General features: G+C 37.0%; 1 protein-coding gene across 7 annotated transcripts; it reads left to right on the forward strand.

The window, feature by feature from the left end:
* The first annotated feature begins 877 nt into the window (after positions 1-877).
* On the forward strand, positions 878-14376 carry Pfk (ATP-dependent 6-phosphofructokinase). 7 transcript variants are annotated; one of them, XM_014352971.2, is made up of 17 exons: positions 878-988; positions 1689-1826; positions 2195-2346; positions 2698-2887; positions 2964-3174; positions 3818-3926; positions 7114-7302; positions 7373-7563; positions 7656-7728; positions 7976-8002; positions 8194-8214; positions 8829-8930; positions 8995-9201; positions 9285-9437; positions 9523-9895; positions 9975-10149; positions 10543-14376. In XM_014352971.2, exons 2-17 carry the CDS (start codon positions 1733-1735, stop codon positions 10685-10687), a joined length of 2412 nt encoding a protein of 803 aa, XP_014208457.2. In that variant the 5' UTR covers positions 878-988; positions 1689-1732; the 3' UTR covers positions 10688-14376. The 7 variants fall into 7 exon arrangements, with proteins under 7 accessions (XP_014208457.2, XP_014208439.2, XP_014208448.2 ...); XM_014352953.2 differs by lacking the exon at positions 878-988 and adding an exon at positions 998-1159; XM_014352962.2 differs by lacking the exons at positions 878-988; positions 3818-3926 and adding exons at positions 998-1159; positions 5175-5283.
* Positions 14377-14899: the final 523 nt, after the last annotated feature.

Below are 14899 nucleotides of genomic sequence, written 5' to 3' on the forward strand. Positions count from 1 at the left end.
CAGAAGGGAGTCAATACGAAATTTCAATACATTCAACTAATTGTTATTAAGATATAGTTACATAAGTTACTCATTTTTTCAAAACGTTACGTCGCAAAAGATGAAAAAACAAATTAGTTGTATTTAAAGAAAGTATGAAAATTGAAAGAAAAGACGAGGCCAGAGTACTTAAAAGAAAGTTAAAAGAAAAAAAAAATCTTTAGTCAGCCAGAAACGTCGATCCCTATGTGATTTAAGACAAGTACGTTATGGCGTCACGTTATTAAAGTGAACGAGAGTATTGAACTGCAAGTACTTATAGGTAGGGACGAAAACGCTATGATATGGAATTTTCTATACCTCGTAAGGTGGATAAAGTAATAAATAATTACTAATAATTTTTAATAAAAAAAGGATAGCATTACATTTTGAAAATGATCATTCGCTATTTTTTTTTAATGTAGGGTACACTTTGGTACTGTATTTTATACATATGGTAAAAAAATAAAAAAAATTCCATACGAAATACATTTCAAACACTAAGTACGATTCCGCACAGCATAAGTACCTAAGTTTCGAAAGGCGAGAAATAAAAAAAAAAATTAAGAACTTAATAAATAATCTGCAGAGTTGATCCAACCTAAAAATATTCCCAATTTATAAGGAAACTTTATAAATTGTTAATAACCTAACAAAAAGATTAAAAATCGTAAAAAACGAAGTAAATAAAAAAAGAAAAACTAAGCGCCTGCAATACCTGCTACCCGATGAGCACGCGCGCCTCATCTATATATGTACTTCCCCCACCTCGAAAAATTCCCCGCCCCCACACACAATCGTCTGCTCTGCATGGCAGCGGCTTTTAGCAGACGGCACGGGTACCCGCTTACAGGCGCGTGTGTATACATATATATAATACACTCATCGTATAGGGGGAGGGTACCAAAGGTCACCTTCAGATCTCTGCTCTTGGACGACAACGTCTAGAGCTAGAGAGGGATATCACACGGTGGGTGCATCGGTATATCAGTAATCGGCGTCGAGCCCTCTGATGCGACTGTCCGATGCTCGGTTGAGTGTGTTTGCCTTTATAAACTATTCGACTCCAAATAGTTCCTGAATTTTCTCAGTTTTTCTACACTTGCACGCCGTTTTTTATATAAATTTTCGTTTTCACCTGGTGAGTGGGATTATCAAGTGCTTATGTGCTCAATGAGGAATACTATACTTTTCGTATCTGTTGTGTCAGTGAATTTTGCGTGCAACCTATTGCCGACCTTGTCCTTTTGCTAGTGTGTCACATATATTATTACGTCTTTACGTCGTAATTTGTGGTGGTTTGATACTCGAATAAACTGCTTTTTCAGTCGAATTTCGCATTAACGAATGCTGATCTTGTTTGTTTTATAAATTGGTGATTTTTATTAACAACTTCCACTAAAGGATGCACCCAACTTGATAACTTATTGGGTAATTTTGGGAGAATGGGTGAATCAAGGAGAAAGAGGGGTGTTTTGGCTATTGAGGAAACGCTTCTTAGTGCATGGATTAGTCTCACTCTCACCGTGACCTAGTTTCTGTGGTCAGACCTTGACATTGAACACATGTGCAGTGTGTGCGTGTGTGTGCAGATGAAATAGAAAGTGTTGAGTGTAGATCAGAACAAAGGGGTGCAATCTATTTTTTTTTCTTTCTTTGATCTGTTGCAGATTTTACAATCTAGTGCTGCTAGTCAATACATTGATCAGCAATCATGGATGAAGAACCAGTTGCACACAGGTTTATCAAACCTGGCAGTCACAGGAACAAAGGTCTTGCTGTATTCACCAGTGGTGGTGATTCACAGGGTTTGTATTTTGCTTGTTATCTTGTGTTGAAATTTCAATTTTGAGTATGTAGATTTACGTAACGCGGTGGTTCATGACTGTCATGAAAGTTTTAAGTGAAAATTTTTCATCTTAAAGTTTAATGATTGACAGATAAGCATATATTGTGAATTTCTATTTTTAAATAACGAATTTTATACGTATTTGCCAATGATGCAACACACCACTCTTGGTAGTATGAAAATATAAGAACCTTTTGAACAATATAAATAAAATTTGTTTTTATTTTAACACTTGCTTCAAACTAACACACGTAATTGTATTATGAAAAGGATATTTTTAACTAAAATTTTAAATTCATTTCTCAAGTATTATGCAATACTTTACAGGTATGAATGCTGCTGTTCGTGCAGTTGTACGTATGGGCATTTACCTAGGATGCAAAGTTTTCTTCATCAGGGAAGGTTACCAAGGAATGGTAGATGGAGGCGAAAACATCGTGGAAGCCAACTGGTCCTCTGTATCTTGTATTATTCACAGAGTGAGTTCTGATTATTCGAAAAGCTAGAATAGCTTTATAACAGTTAATCGATAATTCAATTTATTAAGCTTAAAAAAAACTTGAATAAACGATGTTGCAGCTAGTTTATTAATAAGCCATCAATTATAGATCCCAACTATTTTTAGACCAAATAAACAAACGCATGAATAAAAATTTTTATTGGCAATCGACGCGCCTCACTCATCGAAATTGTTCACCGTCACTAGTATACAATGATTATTGGCCATTGCTAACTTAAAGTTTAAAATCAAGCCGAAAATCATACTTGTGTAATGCAATTTGTTTACTTTTGCCGCTAACTACGGGCTTGTGTGCGTGCTGCGATTTCAGGGTGGCACTGTCATCGGCTCAGCTCGTTGCAAGGATTTTCGAGAGCGTGAGGGCAGGAAGAAGGCGGCCAAAAATCTGGTGACGCGTGGCATCTCGAACTTGGTCGTCATCGGCGGTGACGGTTCGCTCACCGGTGCCAATCTCTTCAAAACCGAGTGGTCCGATCTGTTGAAGGATCTCGCTAAAGATGGTGCAATTAATTTTCTTTCTTTTCGTCCAGCACATCGAAGAGAAAGATCTTACTTTTTCGACAAAATGATTTGCAGGTGAGATTACAGCCGACCAGGCTGAAAAGTACAAGCACCTGCACATCGTCGGCATGGTTGGCTCGATCGACAACGATTTCTGCGGTACTGACATGACGATCGGTACCGACACGGCCCTCCACCGTATCATCGAGAGCATCGATGCCATCGTCAGTACCGCCTACTCACATCAGCGTACATTTATTATGGAGGTCATGGGCCGTCATTGCGGGTAAGTGATCGAAACAACTTGATCATATTTAAAATTAACCTGTATTATACTAGTGGTATTTATATTTTTCACGCACGTTACGCAATTGTGATTTTTTTTTTCTCGTTATTTAAACGCGCGATTGATTTTTTGTATTGGAATGTGAAGTCTCTCCGTTAGAAATATTGTAGACCCAAACAAAGTTCTTTTGCTCTGTGTACAAAACAGGTTTAGTCATAGCCAAGAGTCGTAATAATATGATTTGAGTGATCCTGAACTTGCAACAATCTACCATTATGTAAATTTCAATCCAATTACTTTGAGTGTGTCTAGTAAAAACTTTTTTCACCACATAGAGGTAGTTTACTTTTTCGTTTTTTTGTTCATCGAAACATAAACAAAATTTATAACTTAAAACAATCGTTTATTTTTTCGTGATCACTTTTACATACAAAATTAGATAATTACAAGTCAAGTTCGTTCAAGTTATTTTTTTATCAATGTCAATTTGATACAATCCGTGCAAACTAAGGAAATACGCTGTAATATACTTCAACACGCAAGAAACACCACAACATCAACGCCTCTAACTATGCGCTAACAAAAACAACGAACAGCACAGCTGCTTATTAAAGAATACAATAATTCTGGAAACGACATATAGGTACTTGGCGATCGTGGGTGCATTAGCCGCGGAGGCGGACTACGTATTCTTCCCGGAATGTCCACCTCCCGTCGACTGGCCTGAGAAACTTTGCAAAAAGTTGGAGCAGGCATGTCACATGAGTTTTTATTTTATTTTTCACTCCCAACTTTGATTTATTTATTTATTTATTTTTTTTATCATAATAATTTTAATCCCTGTTTATGTTCCCTATCTTCCACCCTTAAAAATCGCCAAAAGTAATGGACATTGGCCCCTCCCCACTACCACGTGCTGTCGTTGTGTTTTTACCTTTGATTTTTAATGATAAATGTATACTAACTACTTTGACTTCTTTTTTTAATTATAATTATTATACTTAGATAGGAAAAAAGTTTGTTTACATGTATATCTTTGTGTATTTTTGATTTGGGAGATGACTGACTGCACATTGATTAATACAAATTTGTTTTCCTCCTTGAGATTTGTTTAGTTAACTGCGTGTACATTCATAACAACTAAATGAGTGTTTACACGATTAATGTTTGAATGTTTTGTATTTTGTTTCATGTCATTATGCGAAGTCTACGTACTAATCGCATGTAGATAATATCACTACAGATTGGTGTAAATAAAAACTTTTTTCCATCAGTGAGATTACGTAATTTTTTTCTAGGCTTGCGTTTTCTTTGACCCCCTTTTTTTCATTGGACCACCCACAGATAATAATAATTCACCCGATTTTTTTGTCTGTGCTTTCATTCGTACAAATCGATTAGAGAATAAAAATAAACTACATAATCGTCGAGCAATATTTACATAACACGTACGAGAATCTTTACAACTGTACCAAAAGATTGACAATCATACATCGATAATCCAAATACTAACTATTTTTTTTTTCTCTCTCTCTCTCTCTTCACAGTTTAATTTTCTTCGTTATTTTTCACTTCACGCAGCCCGCCTTATGCATCGGACGGGATTCATTACACCGAAATCGCGCGAATTTCTATCTGTACATGTATGCATTTATCGCTAGATCAGCTAGCCTTGGGAATTATTGTTATTGCCAGTGATGATGAATCAAGTATTGTTCCTTTACACGCATCAGCTAGTACTTAACGATTAATAATATCATGTCGATTGATTGAGTATTTAAATAAAATGTGTATTGCACATAACGTATTATTGTTGAGTAGAGCTGCTAAAAGAGATGTGTATATCACGTAATGTACGTATATGGCTGGTCTTTTATTGCGCGATAAAAGAAAAAGTTTGATAATTGGAGGAGTCGGCAATTGGCGGATGGGATGATAAAACGCAAATTATTTAGGAATTGGCGCGCTTTCATTCAGTTGAGTATTGTAACATTTTGCAGCTATCTGGCTCTGGTGACAGCTATATGTAGCGAGGCAGACTATGTTTTCATCCCAGAGTGGCCGCCGGAGCAGGATTGGCCGAACAAGCTCTGCAAAAAGTTGATGCAGGTTCGCTAAAACAACCACCACACATGTATCATGAAAAAAAAAAATATTTATATATATATTCTTATTTTTCTCTCTTTATTTTCATTTCTCTCTTTCTCTCTCTATATCTATAATTTCTCTTATCTTTTCTATACTCGTTTGCATTTTCTGTCGCCACTATAATTATACATCATTTTATAGATAAAGAGCGCAGAAAGATTGCATACATAAAATGTATCTTGCGCTTTTTTGCTTGTTTTTATTTTTTTATTTTTTTTTTTCTTCTTCTTCTCCAATAACACTGTTGCTTATTTAAATTCCCCTTGTTGCAATGCTGATTTTTTAAATTTTTTTATGTATGTTGCGCCTCGATATTCAAGTATTGTGAGTTTAATTTTTTTCTTACTATGTATATATACGTCTCGAAGCGTGTACATAGTTAGTTTTTTATAATGCAGTTTTGAATCTATCAACTTAATGAAGCAATAAGGGTTTTTGGAAAACAAAATATCATAGCTGGCCGAGATGAGTTCGAAAAATCGTTGTTCACGAGTTTTGTATGAAAATATAAAAATCGGTATCCTCGTGAATGCGCATGATTATGTCGTAACATATGACTTATCTCGCCGTATTGCTTGGAAATTTCATACTATACTAATTGGCGCCTTTCGATGGACAAGATCTGCCGATTTTCGATTAAATAATTTTTTCCTTGTATGGTTTGCGTTACGTCAAAATATTTCCGTTTCACGTTTGCTGCCTGTTCGAGCACTTGTTCGCGTGGGAGGATTATACAAATACGATTCACAACACCTCGCGATAAATAAAAAAAATTGAGATTTGTTACACGAAGAAAGTACAATACTCGAAGGGCTTCGCGAAGATAAATACGGTTCGTGCCCTACTACAAAAAATGTGATTTAAGTTTCCCACGAAAAGCATAACGATTCCCAGCTGTAAGTGTACTCTTTTAAGAGTCTTTCTTGTTTTTCGTTAGGAACCTAATACAAGGTTTTTCAATTGTACTTGTATCTGCATGTATATGTACGAGCCAATATATTATCCATTCAGATTCTGCTATCTTTTACATTTTTATTTAAATGCACTGCACTATTGGAAAATCGGCGTTTAGCTTTGCCATTGTATTTTATACTATTATTAATAATGTTGTCGCATTTGCTTGGCTGTTATTAAGTCTCCCGATATTTTGGTGCGAATGATCTGTATGTTGAGATTCAAACAAATCCATCAATTTTTCATTTCTCATTTTTTCTGCATACCTATGTGTATATAATTTATATACACATCACTCATTCGTCTTCACTTTACACGGCCATTTGCGTGTTATATTCAGATAAAACGCGCCACTTATACGCGGCTGCTGTGTCCGAGAGTCATATGCTTTTACCGCTTGTCTCTCTCTTTCTTTGTTTTTTCTCTTTATATCCTAACAAAAAAAATGTTGTTGTTGTTGTTGTTTATGTAAGTGTTCTTTCCTGTTTTTTTTTTTTTTTTTTGTTTACCAGTTGTTGCTTAAGTAAAATAAATTGCGGGCATACACTTGAATGTAATGATTTTCGCCAAAAAAAAACTTTCACATTTATTGTTCACTATTTAAAAAGGGATGCCCATGTTTTTGCGGGAAAAAAAAAAATTCGCACACGATTGAATTCAAGCATAGCATTGTCGTGCGCTTCTTGCTCTTGCTCTTCCTCGCCTTGCGTACTTCGAGCACCAAGTATGAGAATTCCTCCGTGAGAAAATCAAAATTTTCCCAAAAGCGCCTATATTTGAGGGGTAAAAAAGCTTGTAAAACATGTAACACTCGCCTTTAAAAAAAAAAAAAAACAGGAGCGTCTCACGGGCCAGAGGCTGAACATAATCATCGTAGCCGAAGGCGCCGTGGATAGGAACGGCGACCCCATCACCGCCGAAAAAGTGCGCGAAGTCGTCGTCGAAAAGCTCCAGCAGGACACCAGAATTACCGTTCTCGGCCACGTGCAGCGCGGTGGCAACCCTTCGGCCTTCGATCGTGTCCTCGTAAGTCCAGATCTTCGCAATAATGTCATCATCAGCCATGTGGTCCTGTGCACTTATTGTTTTTCCTCAGGGCTGTCGTATGGGTGCCGAGGCCGTGATGGCCCTGGTCGAGGCCTCGACTGAAACAGAAGCTTGCGTGGTCACCCTGGACGGTAATCAGGCGGTTAGGCTGCCTCTGATGGAGTGCGTGCGCCGAACGAAGGCCGTGGCTCAAGCTATGGCCGACAAAAACTGGGACTTGGCCGTGCAGCTCCGTGGAAAGTAAGACATGGGTGATACTTTTTTTTTTTTTTTTTTTTTTTTCGTTCAATCGGCTTTTACGAGCAAGTTCCTCATTCGATTGGTTTTTACAGGGGCTTTGTTCGGAACTTGGAGACTTACAAGATGTTGACGCGCTTGAAGGCTCCGGTCGACGTTGATCAGAAGGTGAGATCCATGTTGAAAACGATGAGGAATTTTTTTTTTTTTTTTTTTCATACAGCAGGTTTGACGATAAAGTGGAGGAGGGGTACATGTACGCATATTGTGATTTTATTACCAAACGTCTTGATCCACTTTCGATTGAACCTGTGTGTAAATTTAACTGCGACTGTTGCTGTTTACCCAAATAAAAAAACACCCATGTTAACCATCACTTTTTTACAAACACGTGTTTTCTTTAATATTGCTTCAGGAGGGAGGTCATCCTACATTGACCAAGGTAATCCAATCACACTTTTCGTCTATTCGTCTATACCAAGTGACTTGAATGATCCCAAACGAAACGTCTATAACATTTTTTCACACGTTCGTTTCCTTTTGTACACCTATAGTCGTCCATATGAATAAAATTCTCACTATAGTTTTCCCCGTCATTAATAATGGTCTTTTTGTTCCTCTCTTACGATATAGCAATACACAATGTGTGGACAAGTAAGTTTACATCAGACATACCAAAATTGTTTTTCGCTGTTTGTAAAAAAAACTAGGAATGCCATTGTCTTTTTTTTCAATTTTTATTATCATTTATGTACCAACTTTAAGTTTTCAAGTTATTTCGAATGAAAGCTTAAGCATAAAAATGAAAGTTCGGTCGTTAGGACAGTCACCGAAACCAAAGAAGCTACAGGACGCTTCGATTACGTTTTATTCCTGTTAACGTACGCTCTTGTGATACCTAACTTTGGTTTCAACAACTCACATAGGGTGGTTTTTAATACAGTCCAACCCAGAAACCATGAATGTTTATTGTCACCACTGTCAAATAAATTAGATTAGAAAGCATTACTAAAAGTGTACCCAAAGGGTTTTTTTTTTTTTTTTTTTTTTTTTTTTTTTTTAATTATTTTGATCGTTCAAACTTTGGCGTTGACGCTTAAAAACGCTCGTTATATTTTATTTTTCTTATTTTCAAGCCTTTCAGAGAACCATATAATTTTAATTTAGATATCGCAACTAGGTTTGCACGCTGCTATTGTTCGCACTTCTGCAATGTTTATTATCAAATGTTAAGTGTCGCGACTAAACAATACGAATCTTATTTACAGGACCACTACACATTGGCGGTAATGCACGTAGGCTCACCGTCGTGCGGTATGAACGCTGCGGTACGTTCATTCGTGAGGAACTGTATCTACCGTGGTGACAAAGTACGTAACAGCTGATTTTGATGTGATTTCAAAGACGGAGAAGAAATAAAACCAATCCTTCCAGGTTTACGGTGTAATGGATGGCGTCTTGGGTCTAGCCACGGGCAAACTCAAGCAGATGGATTGGCCGTCTGTGACCGGTTGGGTAGCCCAGGGAGGTGCTTATTTGGGTACCAAACGAGCTCCGCCAAAGGACGAACAGTTGCCCATGATAGCACAAAAGTTGAAAGAGTTCGGAATACAAGCTCTCTTGATCATCGGTGGTTTTGAAGTACGTACGCCGTGGATTTATCAAATAACTCATTCGCCTGGATAATACGTCCCTTGTAATTTAATACCGTTTTTGTTCGAAAGGGTTTACAAACCGGTCTCAGCTTCTACAACGCCAGAGACAAATTCCCCGAGTTCCGCATCCCGATTGCCATGATTCCAGCTACTATAAGTAACAATGTTCCTGGAACGGAATTCTCTCTGGGTTGCGATACAGCTCTGAACGAAATCACGGAGGTACTAAATAAAATATCATAAATAGATCACTAACTGAGCATGAACTTCGTCACGAGTTTACGTTCTTTTTTTTTCCCCCATAAAGATTTGTGATCGTATCAGACAGTCAGCCCAAGGTACGAAGCGCCGAGTCTTCATCATCGAAACCATGGGTGGTTATTGCGGCTATCTCGCCACGCTCGCGGGTCTGGCCGGTGGTGCCGATGCAGCCTACATCTTTGAGGAAAAGTTCAACATCAAAGATCTGAACCAGGACATCATCGCCATGGCGGCCAAGATGTCCGAGGGCGTTCAGCGCGGTCTGATTTTGCGTAACGAGAGCGCAAACTCAAACTACAATACCGAGTTCATGCAGAGGCTATTCAGCGAGGAGGGCAAAGGTCTGTTCAGCTGCCGCATGAATATTATCGGTCACATGCAGCAGGGCGGCTCCCCTACACCGTTCGATCGTAACTTGGGTAAGCGAGCATTGAAATGGGGATTATTGGTGTTGCAGGTGTGTAAAATGATAAAACATTTACGAGTGGTTTTATTTAGGTACTAAGATGGGATCAAAGGCCGTGGAATGGTTCACGAATCAGTTGAAAAAGGATGCTCAAGCTGATGGAACGACAGTGTCAAATTCACCCGACAGTGCCGTCATGCTGGGTATCGTCAGACGTCAATACAGATACACGCCATTCAGTAATCTCATCGACGGCACCGACTTTGAGTAAGTCACATGTTGTATGTTTGTATGAAAAAAAATTTTTTGGACACGTTGAATGCTCGAATCCTTGGGTTTTTATGTCATCGTGTTTAGCGAAACTGCAGTAGAATAAACGCTACTTCTTATTGTTGACAAAAAATTTCCAAAGAAACATTTGGCCGTCATCCAGAATCGTTATATTTTCTCTCTTACACCGAGCTGCTCGCATTGCACATGCAAATGTCAAGCGCGTATACACCTCTAAAAATAGAACTCGTTGAGGTTCGAAAAGAAACAATATCGATTTTTTAAAAACTTTTTTAAAGTTAAATTTCAAAGATGTTTCGGAAGGTGTTATACGATTAAAAAGAAGGAAGCCCCCATTAAAAAAGAGAATCCTCACTTGTATTTTTGCAGACACAGAATCCCTACTTACCAGTGGTGGATGAAGCTGCGCCCGCTACTCAAGGTACTGGCGAAACACGATTCAACGTACGAGGAGGAGGGTTTGTACATCACCGTCGAGGAGATGGACAAGGACAACGACGCGCCTCTCGTCTAAATGACCGTCGTCTATTTCGCGTACGCCCCTCAACTTTGCTCTTATTATTTTTTCCTAGCCAGTATTCCGTTTTTTCTTTTACTTTATTTTCACAAAATCTCTCTATGTATGTACCATTGATAATTTTTTGCAAGACGAGCTAAAAATAACAAATTGCTATACTACGGTAAATGCTCGAAAATTGTGCTATAGGAAATTTGAATGGCGGCTCTTTACGTACACGCGCATGTACGTTACAATGTCGTTCGAGACGAGGAGCTGGTTACTTCGTCGTCGAGACGAAATGAGCGTAAATCAATTATATATAAATAATAGTAATAATTAATGAATTGACATGTTCCAATACATTATATTATTTAGTGAAAATTGAATTCAGTGACACGCGGACACTGTACTGCTTTGAATAGAAAAATTAAATATCCAAGTGTGTTCTGTTGCTACAAGGCGGTCGCTGTAAAGATAATAAATGTAGAAAATGTTGTTCAATTATAGAAAATGAGTACCCTCCATTTTCTGGAGAGTTATCGGTCAAATGTGACAAACAAATCGTACATTAGAAAAAAGAAAAAAAACATTACTTCTGCTGTCGATCAGCCGTGCGAGGACCTTGATTTTTTTCATATATATTAGTTTTATTTTACATAGATATATTGTATACGAGCCCTTTTTTAAACCCCATGAATAAAAAAATATATTTTAGTTTATGATTGATCGCGTTTAATGATTTTTGAATCCTATTATGAAACCGTAACTATCAATCATTCAATCGCACGGCTGAAAACAAACTCGACCATCGACGAATGTCCGCAACAGATAAATAAATGAACTTGTAATAGCCGTACCCAACGCGCGTCCACGCTATATGATACCTCGAAGAAAAGTACGTTAGTGCATGTACGTACCTATACGAAACCACTTTGGCACTGACACAAAAATCAAAGAAACGTACAAGTCACCTCCAAGGCTATGATGTGTATGCAAGAAGTATAGGTATCCTAAAAATTGATCGGGTCGATCCCGATCATATTTAATTGTTTATGGTGTAGAAATAGATAGAAATTGACAGTACAAGAAGCCGGCCGGTATAAGCATATTTCTCGACGATTATTATAAGGCGTAATTTTCTTTCCTGTGTACGTATAATTCTAAATGTTTACGCAAGTTATTGAAGCTGATTGCGATGTTTTTATTCGCTGATCATTAAATATTGTCGATCAAGGCGATGTTGTGTTGTTTTTTGGCCTCTACATATACGTGTTTCATTTAACTCGACGTGTCGTTGTTGTTGTAAAATCGAGTGTTAAGACTCGTAAATAATCCGAAATTCGGACACATCCTATGTGCTATACATAATGCCGTATTCGTTCCTTTCGTTCGCGCAAGTAACAAAAAAAAGTACACACGAGAGCCGATCGCTGCGCGTAACGAAATCCTCGACGAGCTACGCACGGATTACTGAAAAATCGTGTAAAGCTTGTTTGCTCGTTCGGAAAAAAAAAAAAAAAAATACGACAACCAATGGAGGATGTATCCCACTATGTCAATCTCTCGAGGAATTAAAATGTTATACTCTTGACATGGCGTAGTGTATACATGTGTAGGTATTATTACAATAAATATCATCTAAAAACCAGATATTTTCAGTTTGCATAAAAGAGCAGTATATATATTTTGTGAAAAGAACAAAAACGCCATTTGTTACAGTGGTGACTAGAACAAAGAAAAAAAGGATCGAATTGTTATATTTTTCGAGCAATAAATGTAAGTCAACTAAATGGTGCGCTTATTAATACAGGTATTAAGGAGGTTCGTTATTTCAAATAAATTTTAATTTGTTGTAATCAACAAAACAACTTGATGAAACCTTACGCAATTTTACGAAATGTTCTATATTGCTAGCAAAGATGTGATATCTTACTCGAAATGATTTTTAACGTGTTTTAATTTTTCTAAGCTTATTTTGTTTATCAGAAATTGCCAGGGGTTTTGAAAACTTATTTGATTTTTTAGTTAATTTCTGAGAACGATATGTAACGAATATTATTACCTCAATATCTCTGCCATTGGGTTTTATGAAGATTTTTTTGTTAATTATTACAATCGAAGGTTCTATTTTAATGTAACAAACCCCCACAGACGACGCAGTATAAGAGTAACAATTTACTGTGAATACTATTATTGCCTACTAAAAACAAAAGCGTACAATAATCTAGGCAAATTTAGTTTATTTAGTGAAAATTGTAAGAAATAAAAAAACGACTAACAATCAAGAAAATGTGGGAGATAAGGGAAAAGAAGAGAAAAAAGAAAAAAAAAAAAAAAAGGAGCGGCACCGGGGATCGATATATAGGACGCGAGACAGTCACGCCAACGGCGGAAGCTTGTACACACCTGCACGTGTACACGAATATATATGAACTCAATCTCCGACAAGCCGCAAAAAATACTCGGTGCCCATTCTTTCTCCTCTTCTTTGGTCCCCTTGTTCTTTTTTGTTTATCAACGCACTCTTCAAACGTCATCTAGTCACATATTTATATTAAAATTTTTTTTTAATTATAACTTTGGAAGCATATCCTCGATGTTCTTCCTAATGAAGCTCCACTAAAATCGATGCACAATTTTTTGTTGGATCTTGCCTTATCTTACTGGTAGGATTTTGATCGTTTTCATGATTTATGGAGTGCCTCATACTAATTATCCAAAGAATTTTTGTATTTGCTGCTTTATTTTTTGTCTCTGGCCTCGGCATCTGTACACCTCACCAAGCCCGGAAAATCTACATAATAAAAAGTCTCTTAGCCATTCTCTAAGCTATATAATATACGGCAGAACTGGCGTACAGCCAATTTTTTTTTTTTTTTTTTTTGTTGCTTTTGGAATTTCTGATGTACTTGCAAGCCTTCGTTTCAGAAGCTGAGAAACAACTGCTCCCTAGTTCTGTTTTTTTTATTCCGAGTCAGTTACAATAATTTCAGACTTACGCAGTTCAATCGTCTTGAGTTGAGATTTTTTTGGAATAAAGTACAGTACCAGGACCAAAGTATTCCTCAAATATAAGAAGCACCTACTTCGTGAGATCGACTATTTATAATTTTTTTCGCCTCATTACATCAACACCCTCTCCCAATAACGATCATTTGATAGTTTTCGATTTAATCTTATCTAAAAGTTTTGCCAACACTTTTTACTTTCTTTATTATTGGAGGAAAAGTTCTATGTATTTTCGAGAAGCGGCGAATTGAGCTTCTGAAAAGTCTCCGGCGCTTGAATCTTGAAAGTAAGGATTTTTTCCTCTACTTTAATTAGAGGAAAGAATCCGCCATCGCGTTTGCTCCCTTTTTCCCCTGCGTTTTAAAAAAAGCCGATAAAAAATTTTACTCACATCAACGCGAAACTCTTGAAGAGAGCGTTTTGACAAATTCAAGTATACCAGTTACTGTTTGAAAAAAAAAAAAAAAAAAATTAAATGAATAAACAAAATATGTGCGTTGTTTTGAGAGACATGAGGATTATATTTAAATAATTGACGGATGATGCGAGAAGTGAGGCGCGGCTTGACGTCGTTGTTGCAAAGATTGTGTAACATGTGTACCTATTGAGAAAAATAAAGGAATAAAAAGAGATGCATACATTATATATATTGTTAGTTTTATGTCGTGCAAATAAACTATGTCTTGTAAAAAAAATTGTTGTGTGCACTTTTTAATAAGTATTACCTACTCCTGGTAGATTTTTTTTTTTGCAACACTGTTGTACATCAATTTCGATTTACTTTTACAATTTTTATATTACAAAAAAAATAAATTAACTAAAAAAAAAAAAAAATTAGAACACTCCGCTCCAACTTCGGCTTAAGAGTAATGAGATTTTAAATTAAAAAAAGAAATGGTGAAAGTGACGTGGAAACGATTCGAAAATAGAGAGGAAAAAAAAAGTATGAAGTTCTTGAAAGTAAAGAAGATTTAAGTTTCGGTATAGTAGGTACATATATGGAAGCGTAGAGTGTAACAAGAGCAAACCTATACGAAACTCTTGGTGGCCCAGAAAAGTAAAGAGGCGAAAGAGTGCAACGAAAAGAAAAAAGAAAAAAAAAGAACAAGCAAGTGAGGTGGGTGGGAAAAGAGCAGAGACGAAGAATCTTTCCCCGATAATCGTCACTCGCACGGGCGACGCTCCAGGGATGTGTATAAAAGTGTATATGACGACAAT

This window comes from Copidosoma floridanum, unplaced genomic scaffold, assembly GCF_036245765.1.
Source record: "Copidosoma floridanum isolate Cflo_tuat_1 unplaced genomic scaffold, Cflo_Japanese_pri ptg000014l, whole genome shotgun sequence".
Lineage (NCBI taxonomy): Eukaryota > Metazoa > Arthropoda > Insecta > Hymenoptera > Encyrtidae > Copidosoma > Copidosoma floridanum.

Bases quoted from the DNA above. Each gene is read 5' to 3' on its own strand.
- Pfk (XM_014352971.2), top strand. From the start codon at position 1,733: ATGGATGAAGAACCAGTTGCACACAGGTTTATCAAACCTGGCAGTCAC. The intron at 7,564-7,655 runs GTAAGACATGGG...TGGTTTTTACAG, and splicing joins GCCGTGCAGCTCCGTGGAAA to GGGCTTTGTTCGGAACTTGG. The intron at 8,003-8,193 runs GTAATCCAATCA...CTTACGATATAG, and splicing joins GTCATCCTACATTGACCAAG to CAATACACAATGTGTGGACA.